This window comes from Pseudophryne corroboree, chromosome 9 (genome assembly GCF_028390025.1).
Source record: "Pseudophryne corroboree isolate aPseCor3 chromosome 9, aPseCor3.hap2, whole genome shotgun sequence".
Classification (NCBI taxonomy): domain Eukaryota; kingdom Metazoa; phylum Chordata; class Amphibia; order Anura; family Myobatrachidae; genus Pseudophryne; species Pseudophryne corroboree.
In genome coordinates this window covers 167,579,147-167,597,597 of record NC_086452.1, presented here as the reverse complement: position 1 = coordinate 167,597,597, position 18,451 = coordinate 167,579,147, and the positions used below count along the sequence as shown (strand labels likewise).

The following is an 18,451-nucleotide window of genomic DNA, read 5'->3' as shown; positions in this document are numbered from 1 at the left end:
ATTTTTAAGCAATCTGACTAGTAGATAGCTTAGAAATTAAGCACACATCACTCCGTGTGTAGGGTGCCGGCGACGGCAAGGCGCGGCCTAGCGCGTCGCTATCGCCGGCTCTAGATTTGGGATGCATGCATGCCAAATCTAGTTAGATCGCTCACTTCAAGGCTGGGGTACCATCCAATGCCGCATTAAGCTACCCACAGATGCCTAGATCTCAAGTATCCAGGCATCTATAAACACAAGTGTACACTCATTTGCTGTTTTGACTACCATATTATTTCTGCACATTTCTTTCAAACACATTAAAGCAGAGGTTCTCAAACGCGGTCCTCAAGGCATCCCAATGGTCCAGGTTTTAGGTATTTCTATAGCTCAGCACAGATGGTTAAATCAAATTGACTGTGGTGCTAAATAAGTCACCTGTGGCCAAGCATTGATAAACGTAAAACCTGGACCGTTGGGGTGCCTTGAGAACCGTGTTTGAGAATCTCTGTGTTAAAGAAAAAAGCATAATTTTAGCATTATCTGATTCAGAGATGGATGCAACTGCTGTGCCATAATATGCTAATGCTGCAGGAGGCGTTTAGTGGGGATGCGGTCAAGATCCCGCCGGACGAGATCCTGGCGGTCGGAATACCGACACCGGGATCCCGACCGGCACAATCCCGACATATTCTCCCTATGTGGATGTCCACGACACTCATAGTGACGTGGACATAGTGTCGGGATTGTGCCGGTCGGGATCCCGGTGTCGGTATTCCAACCGCCGGGATCCCGTCCAGCGGGATCTCGTACTGATTCCGTTTAGTGTAATGCTTCTACATGCTTATGTGGTCTGCTGCTGCATCTGAAAGCGCATCATTGGATCAACTGCGTGAACATCGGTCATCAGAGTAACCCTCGGGTACTCAGGATGGCCGGTGTAATCACACATCCGGGGCCACTGAAGCAGCGTTGAAAATCCATATACTTGCTTGGGCACTCCTCAAAAACAAGGCCAAAATGCCCTTATTTTCAAGAATGCTCTGTCACCACCCCCAAACTGCTGCAGCCTGTCAATCACAACACACGCAGGACTCGATCTGCACATGCACAGTTCAGTAAGCATCTGAGATGTACGCAATCAATCGGTTTGCGTACATCTCTGAATTAGCCGTCATCAGTGGACGATTTTAATTCTACATGTAGAATACCGCTTTTTGATGTTTTAGAAAGATAGATGAATACCAAAGCAAGAACCGCAAAATATTTATTGAATGTGTCTAGAAAAAATATTCCATTTTATTCCATTTTCAATAAAGTGAAGCACTTTTTTTGGTAGCCTTTTTTTTTCTTCTTACTCGGCCAAGACAAACAGTTCTATCTACTGATAAAAACAAAGGTGTAGGGGTCTATTCAATGCTTGTCGGGTCCTTTCCAACGCAGTATTCAATTTGCGGCTAAATCCGACAGGATTTGGCCATTCTCGACACTGTCAATCCGACTTTTTTTAAAGTCGGACTGACATTGTCGAAAACGGGGCTAAAAATGGTCTGATTTGGCCGCAAATCAGACAAAACACGTGGATCCGCGGCTAGTCCGCCGATCCACGTGTTTTCCGACAAGTTGGAATTGCTGACCTGTCGGAAAAACAGCAGCCCGATTGAATAGGTCGGAACACTATCCGACCTAAAAAAGTCGGAAACTGCCGTCTTTCCAATAAGACGCCAGTTCCGACTTGAATTGAATACACCCCATAATCTGTTTGGGTACTGCACAAATAATAAAAGAGCCAAAATTTGCTCAGCGGCATAGGGGTTAAATGCCAAAGCAAGACCTAATACGGATTACAGTTCTTACAAAAATGAAGACTATGCGATCTGTGATATGTGTTATTTTCCTTATTGTAGCAACTATAACAGATTTTGCCTCCAACATTTTGCTAAATTAGCAACGGATGATGAATTTCCAATTGTTAGAAATGCTTTCTTCAGTTGAAGCCAATTTTATTTAGATCACCTTAAAAAGAATTTTTGTGCATACTGTATTTAGATTAAAATAAACAGCGCATATTTCTCCTAATCAACAAAATAAAAGTAGTTATTTCCCCACGGCACTTCTGTCAGTGTTAGGCCAGAAAAATAAAAAAACACAACAAGAAAATTTAACACAACAACAAAAATATCTTCAAGCAACAACCAACAAATATGAAATGTATGCACACAGAGGATGCATTTGTGTTTCCAAAAATAACCTCCAAATATAATTAAGTGCCACCACCAATGCCAAAATCAATTTTCTAAGCAAGACCATTGGAATGTAGAAAGCAATACATACAGCTGTAGTGGAAAAGCTGAGGAATTGAGAGGAATGAACTGTCCTCAGCAAATGAGAGCGATTCCCAAAGCGGCAGACAGCACGAAAAGCAATCAACATGCCTACAGAATGGGTCAATAAAAGAGGTGCATTGTTAGGTAAGCAGGGCAACAATGATGTTGCTACAATTTCAAAGAATTAAAATATTAAAAACAATAATAAAATGTGTTACATTCAAAAAAAGGGTCTGTTGCTTTATCAATATAATAAGCGTACAGTTACTCAGTGCCCCAAAAAGGGGAACTATACGTATAAAGCACAAATATACCATGACACAATAAAATTACAATCATAACATTTCCATATTAAATTTTCATTAAAAAAACAAAATGTTTATCTCAAACCTATACAAACTTTCGAGTAGTAGTAGTAGTAGTAGTAGTAGTAATAATAATATTATTATTATTATTATTATTATTATTATTATTATTATTATTATTATAGTACAGGTTGAGTATCCCATATCCAAATATTCCGAAATACAGAATTTTTCTGCGTGAGAGTGAGATAGTGAAACCTTTGTTTTCTGATGGCTCAATGTACACAAACTTTGTTTAATACACAAAGTTATTAAAAATATTGTATTAAATAACCTTCAGGCTGTGTGTATAAGGTGTATATGAAACATACATGAATTGTGTGAATGTACACACACTTTGTTCAATGCACAAAGTTCTGAAAAATATTGGCTAAAATTACCTTAATACATTCTGTGCTTAGACTTGGGTCCCATCACCATGTTGTCTCATTATGGTATGCAATTATTCCAAAATACGGTAAAATCCGATATCCAAAATGCTTCTGGTCCCAAGCATTTTGGATAAGGGATACTCAACCTGTATTAACATGTATGGGGGAATTCAATTAGTTATAGTAATTTACCCCAGGCTAATTGATTCCTGGGGCTATTTAATTAGCATCAAAATCGGTACTCACCGGGTATTTTTTTCACCTGCAATCGCGGAGGCTAAAAAACACATTAAAAAAAAAACATCATCAAAGATTCATGTGTTTTTGCATGAAAATTTTGGGGCACAAACAACAGTAGAATTGGGAGAACAAAAATTGTGTAAAAGTGAAAATAAGAAATCATGAAAAATTCCTAGGTTTCACTCCCAAAAAGTTTAGGGGATAACTGAATTCCCCCTTAATGGTTTTTAAAGAAGTTAGTAACCCATTATGCTTCGAAACAAGATAAAAATGTAAAAAATAAATTTATATTGAGATAAAATAAAAGAATGTCCCATATTTGTTTCAATATTCCTCCCACAGCATAGGTTTTCAAACTCGGGGGCTAATTCAGACCTGATCGCACAGCAGGCGATCAGGTCTGAACTACGCTTGTGCATGCGCCCCAGTGCGCATGAAAGTCACCTTGCGATCCTGATGCGATGCCACGCATCGGCATCGCAAGCCTAGATAGTCAAGTCAATTTTGACTATCTCGTAGAAAAGATAGTCAAAATTGACACTGAGCCAAAATCACACATAGCCAGTTTCGCAAGCACAGTCATTATATGTTTGCGATACCGACCTAGTCCCTATCACACAGTGAGAATCGGGGTTAGCCCGAATCTCTCCGTGTTTATGCACCTTGAGGACCACAAACAGTTCATGTTTTCCAGGTCTCCTCACAGAATCACAACCGAGATAATTAGCTCCACCTGTGGATCTTTTAAAATGTGTCAGCAAAAAACATTATTTGCGTAAGCTCTCATATTGCACTATAGTAATACTGGGCATACATGGTCAGATAAAATCGCTGTCAAACGGACAGACATTTTGGGGTATATGCAATTAGCGGCGAATCGCGGCAATTTTTCGGCCGTTTTTTTAATTCGACACAATTCGACCGTCGAATTCCGGCAAGTGGGTGCCGGAATTCAACATATTCAATAAAAAACGGATTCGACAGTCCCGCTGTCGAAAAACGGCTGATTTGACGGATTTTGATCCGATTTTTAATAAAACGGAAAAAACGGTTAAAAAAACAGAAAAAAAATTGCGTGGGGTCCCCTTTCCAAAGCATAACCAGCCTCGGGCTCTTCGAGCCGGTCCTGGTTCTAAAAATCTGGGGGGGAAAATGACAGGGGATCCCCCGTATTTTTAAAACCAGCACCGGGCTCTGCGCCTGGTGCAAAAAATACGGGGGACAAAAAGAGTAAGGGTCCCCCGTATTTTTTACACCAGCATCGGGCTTCACTAGCTGGACAGATAATGCCACAGCCGGGGGTCACTTTTATACAGCGCCCTGCGGCCGTGGCATTAAATATCCAACTAGTCACCCCTGGCCGGGGTACCCTGGGGGAGTGGGGACCCCTTCAATCAAGGGGTCCCCCCCCCAGCCACCCAGGGGCCAGGGGTGAAGCCCGAGGCTGTCCCCCCCATCCAAGGGCTGCGGATGGGGGGCTAATAGCCTTGAGAATATTGAAAGAATATTGTTTTTTTCCAGTAGTACTACAAGTCCCAGCAAATCTCCCCCGCAAGCTGGTACTTGGAAAACCACAAGTACCAGCATGCGGGAGAAAAACGGGCCCGATGGTACCTGTAGTTCTACTGGAAAAAAATACCCAAATAAAAACAGGACACGCACACCGTGATAGTAAAAATAAGAATTTACTCACCGGTAATTCTATTTCTCGTAGTCCGTAGTGGATGCTGGGAACTCCGTAAGGACCATGGGGAATAGACGGGCTCCGCAGGAGACTGGGCACTCTAAAAAAAGATTAGGTACTATCTGGTGTGCACTGGCTCCTCCCTCTATGCCCCTCCTCCAGACCTCAGTTAGGGAAACTGTGCCCGGTAGAGCTGACATTACAAGGAAAGGAAATTTTGAATCCAGGGTAAGACTCAAACCAGCCACACCAATCACACCGTACAACTTGTGATAACCTTACCCAGTTAACAGTATGAACAACAACTGAGCCTCACTAAACGGATGGCTCATAACAATAACCCTTAGTTAAGCAATAACTATATACACGTATTGCAGAGAGTCCGCACTTGGGACGGGCGCCCAGAATCCACTACGGACTACGAGAAATAGAATTACCGGTGAGTAAATTATTATTTTCTCTGACGTCCTAGTGGATGCTGGGAACTCCGTAAGGACCATGGGGATTATACCAAAGCTCCCAAACGGGCGGGAGAGTGCGGATGACTCTGCAGCACCGAATGAGCAAACACAAGGTCCTCCTCAGCCAGGGTATCAAACTTGTAGAACTTTGCAAATGTGTTTGAACCCGACCAAGTAGCAGCTCGGCAAAGCTGTAATGCCGAGACCCCTCGGGCAGCCGCCCAAGAAGAGCCCACCTTCCTCGTGGAATGGGCTTTTACCGATTTTGGATGCGACAATCCAGCCGCAGAATGAGCCTGCTGAATCGTGCTACAGATCCAGCGAGCAATAGTTTGCTTTGAAGCCGGAGCACCCAGCTTGTTGGGTGCATGCAAGATAAACAGCGAGTCAGTCTTCCTGACTCTAGCCGTTCTGGAAACATAGATCTTCAAAGCCCTGACTACGTCCAGCAACTTGGAGTCCTCCAAGTCCCTAGTAGCCGCAGGCACCACAATAGGTTGGTTCAAATGAAACGATGACACCACCTTTGGGATAAATTGGGGACGAGTCCTCAATTCTGCCCTGTCCATATGGAAGATCAGATATGGGCTTTTACATGACAAAGCCGCCAATTCCGACACACGCCTAGCCGATGCCAAGGCCAACAGCGTGACCACTTTCCACGTGAGATATTTTAGTTCCACGGTTTTAAGTGGCTCAAACCAGTGTGATTTCAGGAAATCCAACACAACGTTAAGATCCCAGGGTGCCACTGGTGGCACAAAAGGGGGCTGGATATGCAGCACTCCCTTTACAAAAGTCTTAACATCAGGCAGTGAAGCCAGTTCTCTTTGAAAGAAAATGGATAGGGCCGAAATCTGGACCTTTATGGACCCCAATTTTAGGCCCATAGTCACCCCTGACTGTAGGAAGTGCAGGAATCGACCCAGCTGGAATTCCTCCGTAGGGGCCTTCCTGGCCTCACACCAAGCAACATACTTCCGCCATATACGGTGATAATGTTTTGCTGTCACGTCTTTCCTAGCTTTTATCAGTGTAGGAATAACTTCATCTGGAATGCCTTTTTCCGCTAGGATCCGGCGTTCAACCGCCATGCCGTCAAACGGTAAGTCTTGGAACAGACAGGGCCCTTGTTGCAGCAAGTCCTGTCTGAGAGGCAGAGGCCATGGGTCCTCTGTGCGCATTTCTTGCAGTTCCGGGTACCAAGTCCTTCTTGGCCAGTCCGGAACAATGAGTATTGTTCTTATTCCTCTCTTTCTTACTATTCTCAATACTTTTGGTATGAGAGGAAGAGGAGGAAACACATATACCGACTGGTACACCCACGGTGTCACTAGGGCGTCCACAGCTATCGCCTGAGGGTCCCTTGACCTGGCGCAAAAACGTTTTAGCTTTTTGTTGAGGCGGGACGCCATCATGTCCACCTGTGGCAGTTCCCATCGGTTTGCAATCAGTTGGAAAACTTCTTGATGAAGTCCCCACTCTCCCGGGTGGAGGTCGTGTCTGCTGAGGAAGTCTGCTTCCCAGTTGTCCACTCCCGGAATGAACACTGCTGATAGTGCTTGCACGTGATTCTCCGCCCATCGAAGAATCTTTGTGGCTTCCGCCATTGCCATCCTGCTTCTTGTGCCGCCCTGGCGGTTTACATGGGCGACCGCCGTGATGTTGTCTGACTGAATCAGCACTGGCCGGTTTTGAAGCAAAGGCTCTGCTTGACTCAGGGCGTTATAAATGGCCCTTAGTTCCAGTATATTTATGTGTAGAGAAGTCTCCAGGCTTGACCACAGCCCTTGGAAGTTTCTTCCCTGAGTGACTGCCCCCCACCCTCGGAGGCTTGCATCCGTGGTCACCAGGACCCAGTCCTGTATGCCGAACCTGCGGCCCTCGAGAAGATGAGCACTCTGCAGCCACCACAGAAGAGACACCCTGGCCCTTGGGGACAGGGTGATCAGCCGATGCATCTGAAGAAGCGATCCGGACCACTTGTCCAACAGATCCCACTGAAAGATCCTCGCATGGAACCTGCCGAAGGGAATGGCTTTGTATGAAGCCACCATCTTTCCCAGGACTCGCGTGCAGTGATGCACCGATACCTGTTTTGGTTTCAGGAGGTCCCTGACCAGAGATGCTAATTCCTGGGCCTTCTCCACCGGGAGAAACACCTTCTTCTGTTCTGTGTCCAGAATCATGCCCAGGAAAAGCAGACGCGTCGTAGGAATCAGCTGCGACTTTGGAACATTCAGAATCCAACCGTGCTGTAGTAACACTTCCTGAGAGAGTGTTACGCTGATCAACAACTGCTCCCTGGACCTCGCCTTTATGAGGAGATCGTCCAAGTACGGGATAATTATAACTCCCTTCTGCCGAAGGAGTATCATCATTTCGGCCATTACCTTGGTAAATATTCTCGGTGCCGTGGACAGGCCAAACGGCAACGTCTGGAATTGGTAATGACAGTCCTGTACCACAAATCTGAGGTACTCCTGGTGAGGTGGGTAAATGGGGATATGCAAGTAAGCAGCTTTGATGTCCAGCGACACCATAAAATCCCCCTCTTCCAGGCTTGCAATCACCGCTCTGAGCGATTCCATTTTGAACTTGAATTTCTTTATATAAGTGTTCAAGGACTTTAAATTCAGAATGGGTCTCACCGAACCGTCCGGTTTCGGTACCACAAACATTGTGGAATAGTAACCCCTTCCCTGTTGAAGGAGGGGGACCCTGACAATCACTTGCTGGAGGTACAGCTTGTGAATTGCCGCCAGCACTACCTCCCTTTCCATGGGGGAAGCTGGCAAGGCTGATTTGAGGTAACGGCGGGGGGGGAGTCGCTTCGAATTCCAGTTTGTATCCCTGAGATACAATTTGTATAGCCCAGAGATCCACCTGTGAGCGAACCCACTGGCTGCTGAAGTTTCGGAGACGCGCCCCCCACCGCACCTGGCTCCGCCTGTGGAGCCCCAACGTCATGCGGTGGACTTAGTGGAAGCAGGGGAGGACTTTTGTTCCTGGGAACTGGCTGCATGGTGCAGCTTCTTACCTCTACCCCTGCCTCTGGCAAGAAAGTATGCACCCCTGACCCTCTTGCCTTTTTGGGAACAAAAGGACTGCATTTGATAATACGGTGCTTTCTTAGGCTGTGAGGAAACCCGAGGCAAGAAAGTGGACGTCCAGCTGTCGCTGTAGACACGAGGTCCGACAGACCGTCCCCAAACAATTCCTCACCCTTATAAGGCAAAACCTCCATGTGTTTTTTAGAATCAGCATCTCCTGTCCATTGTTGAGTCCATAAGACCCTCCTGGCAGAAATGGACATAGCATTAATTCTAGATCCCAGCAGGCAAATGTCCCCCTGAGCATCTCGCATATATAAGACAACGTCTTTGATATGGCCCAGGGTTAGCAAAACAGTATCTCTGTCGAGGGAATCTATGTCGTCTAACAGAGTATCTGTCCACGCTGCTACAGCACTACACATCCAGGCTGAAGCAATAGCAGGTCTCAGTAGAGTACCAGAGTGTGTATACACAGACTTCAGGATAGCTTCCCGCTTTCTATCCGCAGGCTCCTTTAGGGCGGCCGTATCCTGAGACGGCAGGGCCACCTTTTTAGATAAGCGTGTCAGCGCCTTGTCCACCCCAGGGGATGTTTCCCAACGTAACCTGTCCGTTGGCGGGAAAGGGTACGCCATCAGTAACCTCTTAGAAATCACTAGTTTCTTATCAGGGGAACTCCACGCTTCTTCACACAATTCATTTAATTCATCAGATGGGGGAAAAGTCACTGGCTGCTTTTTCTCCCCAAACATATAAACCCTTTTGGTATTAACCGGGTTACTCTCAGAAATGTGTAATACATCTTTCATTGCAATAATCATGTATCGGATGGCCTTAGTCATTTTAGACTGTAAATGTGCCTCATCATCGTCGACACTGGAGTCGGACTCCGTGTCGGCATCAGTGTCAACCATCTGAGCTAGAGGGCGTTTATGAGCCCCAGACGGGTTCTGAGTCGCCTGGGCAGGGGCGGGCTGAGACCCCGGCTGTCCCAAGGCTGCAGCGTCATCAAACCTTTTATGTAAGGAGTTTACATTGTCATTTAAGACCTTCCACATATCCATCCAATCTGGTGTCGGCCCCGACGGGGGCGATACCACACTTATCTGCCCTTGCTCCGCCTCCACGTAACCTTCCTCATCAAACATGTCGACACAGCCGTACCGACACACCGCACACACACAGGGAATGCTCAGACTGAGGACAGGACCCCACAAAGTCCTTTGGGGAGACAGAGAGAGAGTATGCCAGCACACACCACAGCGCTATATAACACAGGGATTTACACTGCTAATAAGTGATTTTCCCAATAGCTGCTTGTCTGTATCGATTTGCGCCTAAATTTATGTGCCCCCCCTCTCTTTTTAACCCGTCTTGTACCTGGATACTGCAGGGGAGAGCCTGGGGAGCGTGCTTCCAGCGGAGCTGTGAAGGGAAAATGGCGCTGTTGTGCTGAGGAAGAAGGCCCCGCCCCCTCAGTGGCGGGCTTCTGTCCCGCTGTCAGTGTATAATAATGGCGGGGGGTTTTACATATATACAGTGCTAGACTGTATATATGTATGATTTTGTGCCAAAGGTATCTCAATTGCAGCCCAGGGCCCCCCCCCCCCCCCCCAGCGCCCTGCACCCTACAGTGACCGGAGTGTGTAAGTGTGCTGGGAGCAATGGCGCACAGCTGCGGTGCTGTGCGCTACCTTAATGAAGACAGGAGTCTTCAGCCGCCGATTTTTACGTCTTCCAGCTTCTGTTCTTCTGGCTCTGCAAGGGGGATGGCGGCGCGGCTCCGGGAACGGACGATCGAGGACAGGTGCCTGTGTTCGAACCCTCTGGAGCTAATGGTGTCCAGTAGCCTAAGAAGCACAAGCTAGCTGCAAGCAGGTAGGTTTGCTTCTCTCCCCTTAGTCCCCCGTAGCAGTGAGTCTGTTGCCAGCAGAAACTCACTGAAAATAAAAAACCTAAAAATACTTTCTTTTCTAGTAAGCTCAGGAGAGCCCACTAGGAGCACCCAGCTCTGGCCGGGCACAGATTCTAACTGAGGTCTGGAGGAGGGGCATAGAGGGAGGAGCCAGTGCACACCAGATAGTACCTAATCTTTTTTTTTTTAGAGTGCACAGTCTCCTGCGGAGCCCGTCTATTCCCCATGGTCCTTACGGAGTTCCCAGCATCCACTAGGACGTCAGAGAAACTTTATTTCACACATGTCGACACATACATACTTACCTATGTTCACACGCCGACCTCTGTCCACTTGTCCAAGTAGAATCCACGTGTACCTGTGAATAAAATTATACTCACCTGATCCAGTGTCCAGATTATAATCCACGTACTTGGCAAAAAAAAAAAACGAACACCCGGACCAAACGGACTGAAAGGGGTCCCATCTTTACACATGGGACCCCTTTCCACGAATGCCGGGACCCCACGTGACTGCTGTCACAGAAAGGTCTCTTCAGCCAATCAGGAAGCGCTACTTCGTGGCACTCACCTGATTGGCTGTATGCGCGTCTGCTGGCAGACAGCGCATCGCACAGCTCCCTCCATTAGTTTCAATGGTGGGAACTTTGCCGTCAGCGGTGGGGTTACCCGCGGTCAGCCGCTGACCGCGGGTGACCTCACCGCAAAGTTCCCACCATTGAATATAATGGAGAGGCTTTGCGATGCGCTGTCTGACAGCTCAGACGCGCATAGCCAATCAGCAGAGTGCCAGGACGTTGCGCTCGCTGATTGGCTGAAGAGACCTTTCTGTGACAGCAGTCACGTGGGATCTCTGCATTCGAATGTCGAATTTCAAAAAGTCGAATTTGGAAAGTCCGTTTTTTTGACGGAAAGTACTGAATTGCATTGTCGATATTTTTTTTTCTGGGCGAAAATGTCCCATTTTTCGACATTTTCGGGAATTCGACCGCAATTGCATATACCCCTTTATCTGACAGTCGGAAACCCATTAGATATTGTGGCCATACACGTGCATGGTTACACAGTATCTGGATTCCACCCCTAGGAAAATAGAATTTTAATTACCTACCGGTAAATCCTTTGAGAGAAGGATATAAAAGGATAGTGGTGAGATGCCGAACCAGCACACACAAACTAGAGGAAAGCCAAGCTAACCAAACCTTAAACCAGGAACAGCAACCGCTGAACCAACAATACTACTTTGAACTAGCATTACTACCATCAAATGCAAATGAAATAGGAATGGGTGGCATAGCTGTGTTGTATTACAAAGGTACATTGAAAAAGTTTTAGTTTTTTTTTTTATTTGTAAAGATTTAGTTGGCTGCCTTATTGGTATGTAATACCTGTTTGTCTAAGCTAATTTATGGCCTTAGCTTTAAAGGGGGATTGTATTGGGTGTAGTTAGCAATCATTGCATTCACTTGGAAATTGTTCCTATTTAAAGTCTAGTATACGGCTGGTAGCCGTCGGCTGGTAGTGCTTCAATAGAAGTGCTCACATAAAAGTGTTATTATAATATTAGCGTTATACCTGCGTTAAACCAAAGGAAAACAGAAGGGTAACATCAACACACCAAAACTATGACATATGGACTGCCTTAATGCCTCAAAAGTATGTAATTCATCTTATGCATATTATCCGTCTTTAAAAATAAGAAAAGACATCCCCAATCTGCTCACTACAGTTCTCTATTATGCAAACTCATGTATGTTTTTGATGTAACAAATTGCTTGTAATTGGCATCGCATGTGTGGGGAAGTTGTTCAGTGAAACAGTTTTACTACTGCATGCTGTCTGGTGTTTACCTCCTTTGACCATTTGACCATTTAGTGAGGTGTAGTCGTGGTGTAAAGGACAGAGTGTGATTCCTGTTAAGGGGAAAAAGGGGGGGGGGGGGGGGGGACAAAAACAAAAAAACAAACAAACACTGAACAGCATCACCAAACAGGTAATTTCAACTTTAAACTTGTCATTTTTTTTGTACTGTCTGCACATGGCTACTAATAACAGATGCACAGACAAAATTCTTAACGCTATGTGTGCAAATGCTAGGAGCTTAGGAGACAAAATTCCAGAGCTAATTGCGATAATGACAAGGGATAACCTGGATATTGTCGCAATTACTGAGTTATGGTGCAATGAGAATCATGACTGGGACATAGCTATACCAGGATACAATTTATTTAGGAAGGATAGAATGGGAAGAATAGGAGGTGTAGCAATGTATGTGAAAAAACCCCATAAATGCTACTTTAATACAAAATGTTGAGGACAAAACTGAGGCCCTTTGGGTCACCACAGAAACTGGGGAGAAGGACATTATTTGCATTGGGGTGATCTATAGACCACCAGGCCAGGGGCAGGATTTGGTCAGGAACCTATTGTTGGACATCTCTAAAATGGCTTTAAAGGGAGAAATCATAATCATGGGAGACTTTAATTTACCTGATGTAAATTGGGAGGGGTCCTTTGCAAGATCAGCTACAAGTGGAAAATTTCTAACTTCCTTACAGGGAGCATCTCTCAAGCAATTGGTGAGGGAGCCCACTCGGAAAGACTCAATATTAGAATTAAATCTTACAAATGGTGACAGGATATCAGACATATATGTGGGTGAGCACCTGGGATCCAGTGATCATCAAGCAGTATGGTTTAGTATAAAGACAGAATCCAACTCGTCACACAAAAACAAAGGTGTTGGATTTTAGAAATGCTGACTTTGCAAAAATGGGGAGATGTTTAAGTGATTCATTGACGGACTGGAGGAACTTGGAAGGGGTGCAGGAGAGATGAGAAAAACTGAAAAGTGCAATACTAAGGGCAACAGACCTTTGTATCAAAAGGGTTAGGAAAAGCACCAGGAAAAGGAAGCCAGTGTGGTTCACAAAAGAAGTATCAACTAGTGTGAAAGCAAAAAAGATGGCTTTTAGGAAATACAAACAGACTCAAAATAATAATGACAAAGAGGTGTATCTTGACAGACGGAAGGATGCTAAGAAAGTGATCAGACGTACAAAGGCAGAAGCTGAGGAGAAAATGGCCCAGTCAGTAGACTTTTTTTTAAGTATATAAATGAAAGGAGAAAATCAAATGGAGGAATAATAAGACTTAAGACAGAGAGTGAGAATTTGGTGGAGGGAGACAAGGCAATAGCAGATCACCTAAATAATTATTTTTGCTCGGTATTTACTACAGAAGGAGAAGGAAAGGGGCCACAGTTAAGTTGCAAGGACATTCTTAAAAATAAGGTAGATGAAAATACATTTACAGAGGAGAAGGTCCTAACTGAACTTTCAAAACTAAAAGTGGATAAATCAATGGGGCCAGATGGGATACACCCAAGGATACTAAAAGAGCTAAAAGATGCGCTGGTGGCACCATTAACAGAATTATTTAACCAGTCACTAAATACAGGTGCCATTCCAGAGGACTGGAAAAGAGCTAATGTAGTTCCACTGTACAAAAGTGGAAGCAAGGAAGAAGCAAGTAACTACAGACCAGTAAGCCTTACATCAGTAGTAGGGAAAGTAATGGAAAAACTACTAAAAGAAAGTTATTGAATATCTTAAATAAAACAACTTACAGGATCCAAAACAGCATGGATTTACAGGTGGGAGATCATGCCAAACAAATCTGATTGACTTTTTTGACTCTGTGATGAAAATAATAGATCAAGGGGGAGCTGTAGATGTAGCATATCTAGACTTTAGTAAGGCATTTGACACTGTCCCACATCGCAGACTGCTAAGTAAACTTGAAAGTATGGGGGTGGATTATAAAATAGTTAAATGGATAAGAACCTGGTTGCAGGATAGGAAACAGACAGTTGTAGTAAATGGAGTGCAATCTATGGAGGGAAATGTTACCAGTGGAGTACCCCAGGGATCTGTACTTGGACCAGTTCTCTTTAATATCTTTGTTGGTGACATTGCAAATGGTATTGAAGGGAAAGTATGCCTTTTTGCAGATGATACAAAGATATGTAACAGGGTAGAAACACCAGGAGGGGTAAAACAAATGATTGATGACCTAGCTAGGCTTGAAAAAATGGTCAAGAACATGGCAACTACAGTTTAATGCTAAAAAATGCAAAATCATGCACTTGGGTCTCAAAAACCCAAAGGCTAAATATAGTATCAAGGGTACTATAATGGAAACAACTGAGGAGGAAAGGGATTTAGGAGTCACTATTTCAAGTGACTTAAAGGAAGGAAAGCAATGCAATAAAGCAAAGAGAAAGGCAAGTCAGATGCTTGGTTGCATAGGGAGAGGAATCAGTAGCAGGAAAAGAGAAGTAATAATGCCACTGTATAGGTCATTGGTGCGGCCTCATCTGGAATACTGTGTCCAGTTCTGGAGACCATATCTCCTGAAGGATCTAAATACATTAGAGAGTATACAAAGAAGGGCAACTAAAATGGTGCATGGCCTACATCACAAAACTTACCCGGAAAGGCTAAAAGAGCTTAACATGTATAGTATGGAGGAGAGAAGGGAAAGGGTGAGACATGATAGAAACTTTCAAATATACCAAAGGTTTTAACAAAGTTCAGGAGGGAAACATTCTTCAAAGGAAGAGAAGTATTAGAACTCGAGGACATACACTGAAACTGGAGGGAGGCAGGTTCAGGGGAAATTTAAGGAAAATTATTTCACAGAAAGGGTAGTGGATAAGTGGAATAGCCTCCAATCAGAGGTGGTAGAGGCTAAGACTGTAGAGCAATTTAAACATGCTTGGGATAGACATATGAATATCCTTACAAAGAATTAATGTTCAAAAAGGGTTGAGATTACCTAAAGGATAAAAAAAAGGGGCAGACTAGATGGGCCAAGTGGTTCTTATCTGCCGTCAAATTCTATGTTTCTATGTTACTTAACCAAGTAAAAGTGCAGGAAGAAACGAAGCACTGGGCGGGCACTCAGTATCCTCTACGGACTACGAGAAAAGGATTTACTGGTAGGTAATTAAAATCCTATTTTCTCTTACATCCTAGAGGATACTGGGGTCCACATTAGTACCGTGGGGATGTACCAAAGTTCCCAAACCAGGTGGGAGAGTGCCGAGGTTCCTGCAGAACTGATTGACCAAACTGAAGGTCCTCAGAGGCCAACGTATCGAACTTGTAGAACTTAGCAAACGTGTTCGAACCTGACCAAGTAGCTGCTCGGCAGAGCTGTAAAACTGGGACACCCCGGGCAGTCGCCCAGGAAGAACCCACTGAACGAGTAGAGTGGGCCTGTACAGATCTTGCAATTGGCAATCCTGCCGTGGAATAAGCATGCTGGATAGTTAGCCTGATCCAGCGTGCAATTGTCTGCTTTGAAGCAGGACACCCAAGTTTATTGGGATCATAAAGAACAAACAGCGAGTCAGGTTTTCTGTGACGCTGTCCGCATGACATAGATCTTCAAGCCCTCACAACATCCAAGGACTTTGAAGTAGCAGAGGTGTCGGTAACCACCGGAACCACAATAGGTTGGTTGATATGAAACGTAGACACCACGTTTGGAAGAAATTGCTGAGGAGTTCTTAGTTCAGCCCTATCCCATGAAAAATCAAATAGGGGCTCTTGTGAGACAACGCCCCCAGCTCAGACTCACGCCTCGCAGAAGCCAATGCCAACGGCGTGACGGCCTTCCACGTAAGAAACTTGACGTCTACGTCCTGTAAAGGCTCAAATCATTCAGATTGCAGGAACTGCAACACCACGTTGAGTTCCCAAGGTGCCGTAGGAGGCACAAAGGGTGGTTGGATGTACAGAACCCCCTTCAAAAATGTCTGAACCTCAGGGAGAGAAGCCAATTGTTTCTGGAAGAAAATGGATAAGGCCGAAATCTGGACTTTTATGGAGCCCAAACGTAGGCCCACATCCACACCTGACTGCAGAAAAAGGAGAAAACGTCCCAGTTGAAATTCCACCACAGGAAATTTCCTGTTCTCACACCAAGAGACTTTTTTTTTTACAAATACGGTGGTAACGTTTAGACGTTACCCCCTTTCTGGCTTGGATCAGGGTTGGAATAACCCTATCTGGCATCCCTTTCCGGGCTAGAATTTGAAGCTCAATCTCCATGCCGTCAATCGTAGCAGTGGTAAGTCTTGATAGATGAACGGCCCCAGGTGGAGAAGGTCCTTGCGAAGAGGAAGAGGCCATGGGTCCACTAGGAGCATCTCCAGTAGATCCGTATACCAGGCCCTTCTTGGCCAGTCCGGAGCAATGAGAATTGCTTGAACCTTTTCCTTTTTTATTCTTTTGCGAATCTTTGGGATCAATGGGAGTGGTGGAAACACGTACACCATCTGGTAGACCCATGGAGTCACCAGAGTGTCCACTGCCACCGCTTGTGGGTCACTCGAACTGGAACAGTACCGCTTGAGCTTCTTGTTGAGACGAGAGGTCATCATGTCGATTTGTGGAACTCCCCACCGACGTGTCAAGCACCCGAACACCTCCGGGTGAAGGCCCCACTCTCCTGGGTGGAGGTCATGTCTGCTGAGGAAGTCTGCTTCCCAGTTGTCTACTCCCGGAATGAAGATCGCAGACAACGCCACAGCGTGTCTTTCTGCCCAGAGGAGAATCCTTGTTACCTCTGACATTGCTGCTCTGCTCTTCGTCCCGCCTTGTCAGTTTATGTACGTTACTGCCATCACATTGTACGAATGAACTTGACTGGCGTGACCTTGAAGAAGATGCGATGCATGTAGAAGGGCGTTGAATATGGTCCTTAGTTCCAGAATGTTGATCGGAAGAATGGCTTCCTGACTTGACCAATTTCCTTGGAACTGTTCCCCTTGGGTGACTGCTCCCCAACCTCTGAGGCTTGCATATGTGGTTAGCAGAATCCAATTTTGATTGCCGAACCTTCGTCCCTTGGTCAGGTGAGAAGTCTGAAGCCACCACAGAAGAGAAATCCTGGCTTTTGGGGACAGACGGACCCTCTGGTGCATGTGTACATGCGATCCGGACCACTTGTCCAACAGATCCAGTTGGAAGGGCCTTCCATGGTACCTTCCGTACTGTAACGCCTCGTAGGCGGCGACCATCTTCCCTAAAACGCGAATGCATAGATGCACCGATATCCGGGTTGGTTTCAGAACATCCCGCACCATCAACTGGATCACCAATGCCTTTTACAACAGAAGGAATACCTTCTGTGCCTCCGTATCCAGTATAATCCCCAGGAACGGAAGCCTCCGTGTTGGTTCCAGATGAGATTTTGGTAAGTTCAGAATCCACCCATGATCCTGGAGTAGTCGGGTTGAGAGGGCAATGTTGTCTAACAACCTTTCCCTGGATGGTGCTTTTGACAGCAGATCGTCCAGGTACGGAATTATGTTCACTCCCTGTTTGCGGAGGAGAAACATCATCCCTGCCATTACCTTGGTGAACACCCTCGGTGCCGTAGAGAGGCCAAATAGCAGGGCCTGGAACTGGTAGTGACAGTCCTGTAAGGCAAACCTTAGATAAGCCTGATGAGGCGGCCAAATCAGAATATGAAGGTACGCATCCTTGATATCCAGAGACACCAAGAATTCCCCCTCCTCCAGACCTGAGATCACTACTCTCAAAGACTCCATCTTGAACTTGAACACCCGTAAGTATAGGTTCAATGACTTGAGATTTAAAATGGGCCTTACCGAACCGTCCGGTTTCGGTACTACAAACAGGTTGGAATAACAACCCTGGTTTTGCAGCTGAAGCGGAACTGGAACAATGACCTGAATCTGTACCAGTTTTTGAATTGCTTCCTGTAAAGTCATACTTGCTTCTTGAGAAGCTGGTAAGCCTGATTTGAAGAATCTGAAAGGTGGGAGTTCCTGAAACTCCAGTCTTTAGCCCTGGGCTATAAGATCTTTGACCCAGGGATCCTGGCATGACATTTCCCATATGTGCTGAAGAATCTTAAACGGGTTCCCACCTGCCTTTCTTCCAGGCAGTGCGGTCCACCATCATGCTGAAGGCTTAGAGGAAGCACAACCGGGGGTTCTGTTCCTGTGAACCTGCAGT

General features: G+C 45.5%; 1 protein-coding gene across 4 annotated transcripts in view; it reads right to left on the bottom strand.

Moving 5' to 3' along the window:
* The window catches only part of KYAT3 (kynurenine aminotransferase 3), a 255,249-nt gene that overhangs the window by 155,030 nt on the left and 81,768 nt on the right, over positions 1-18,451 (bottom strand). The window contains exons 2-3 of one of the 4 annotated variants that reach the window (XM_063939940.1): positions 3,289-3,319; positions 2,314-2,414 (exon numbers count right to left, since the gene is read on the bottom strand). The exons of 1 other annotated variant lie outside the window; for it this stretch is intronic. In XM_063939940.1, coding sequence (XP_063796010.1) covers positions 2,314-2,412 — 99 coding nt within the window. In that variant the 5' untranslated portion in view covers positions 2,413-2,414; positions 3,289-3,319. Of the gene's footprint in view, positions 1-2,313; positions 2,415-3,288; positions 3,320-18,451 lie in introns of those variants that run through there. 2 more of the 4 variants (XM_063939941.1, XM_063939939.1) reach the window with 2 other exon arrangements.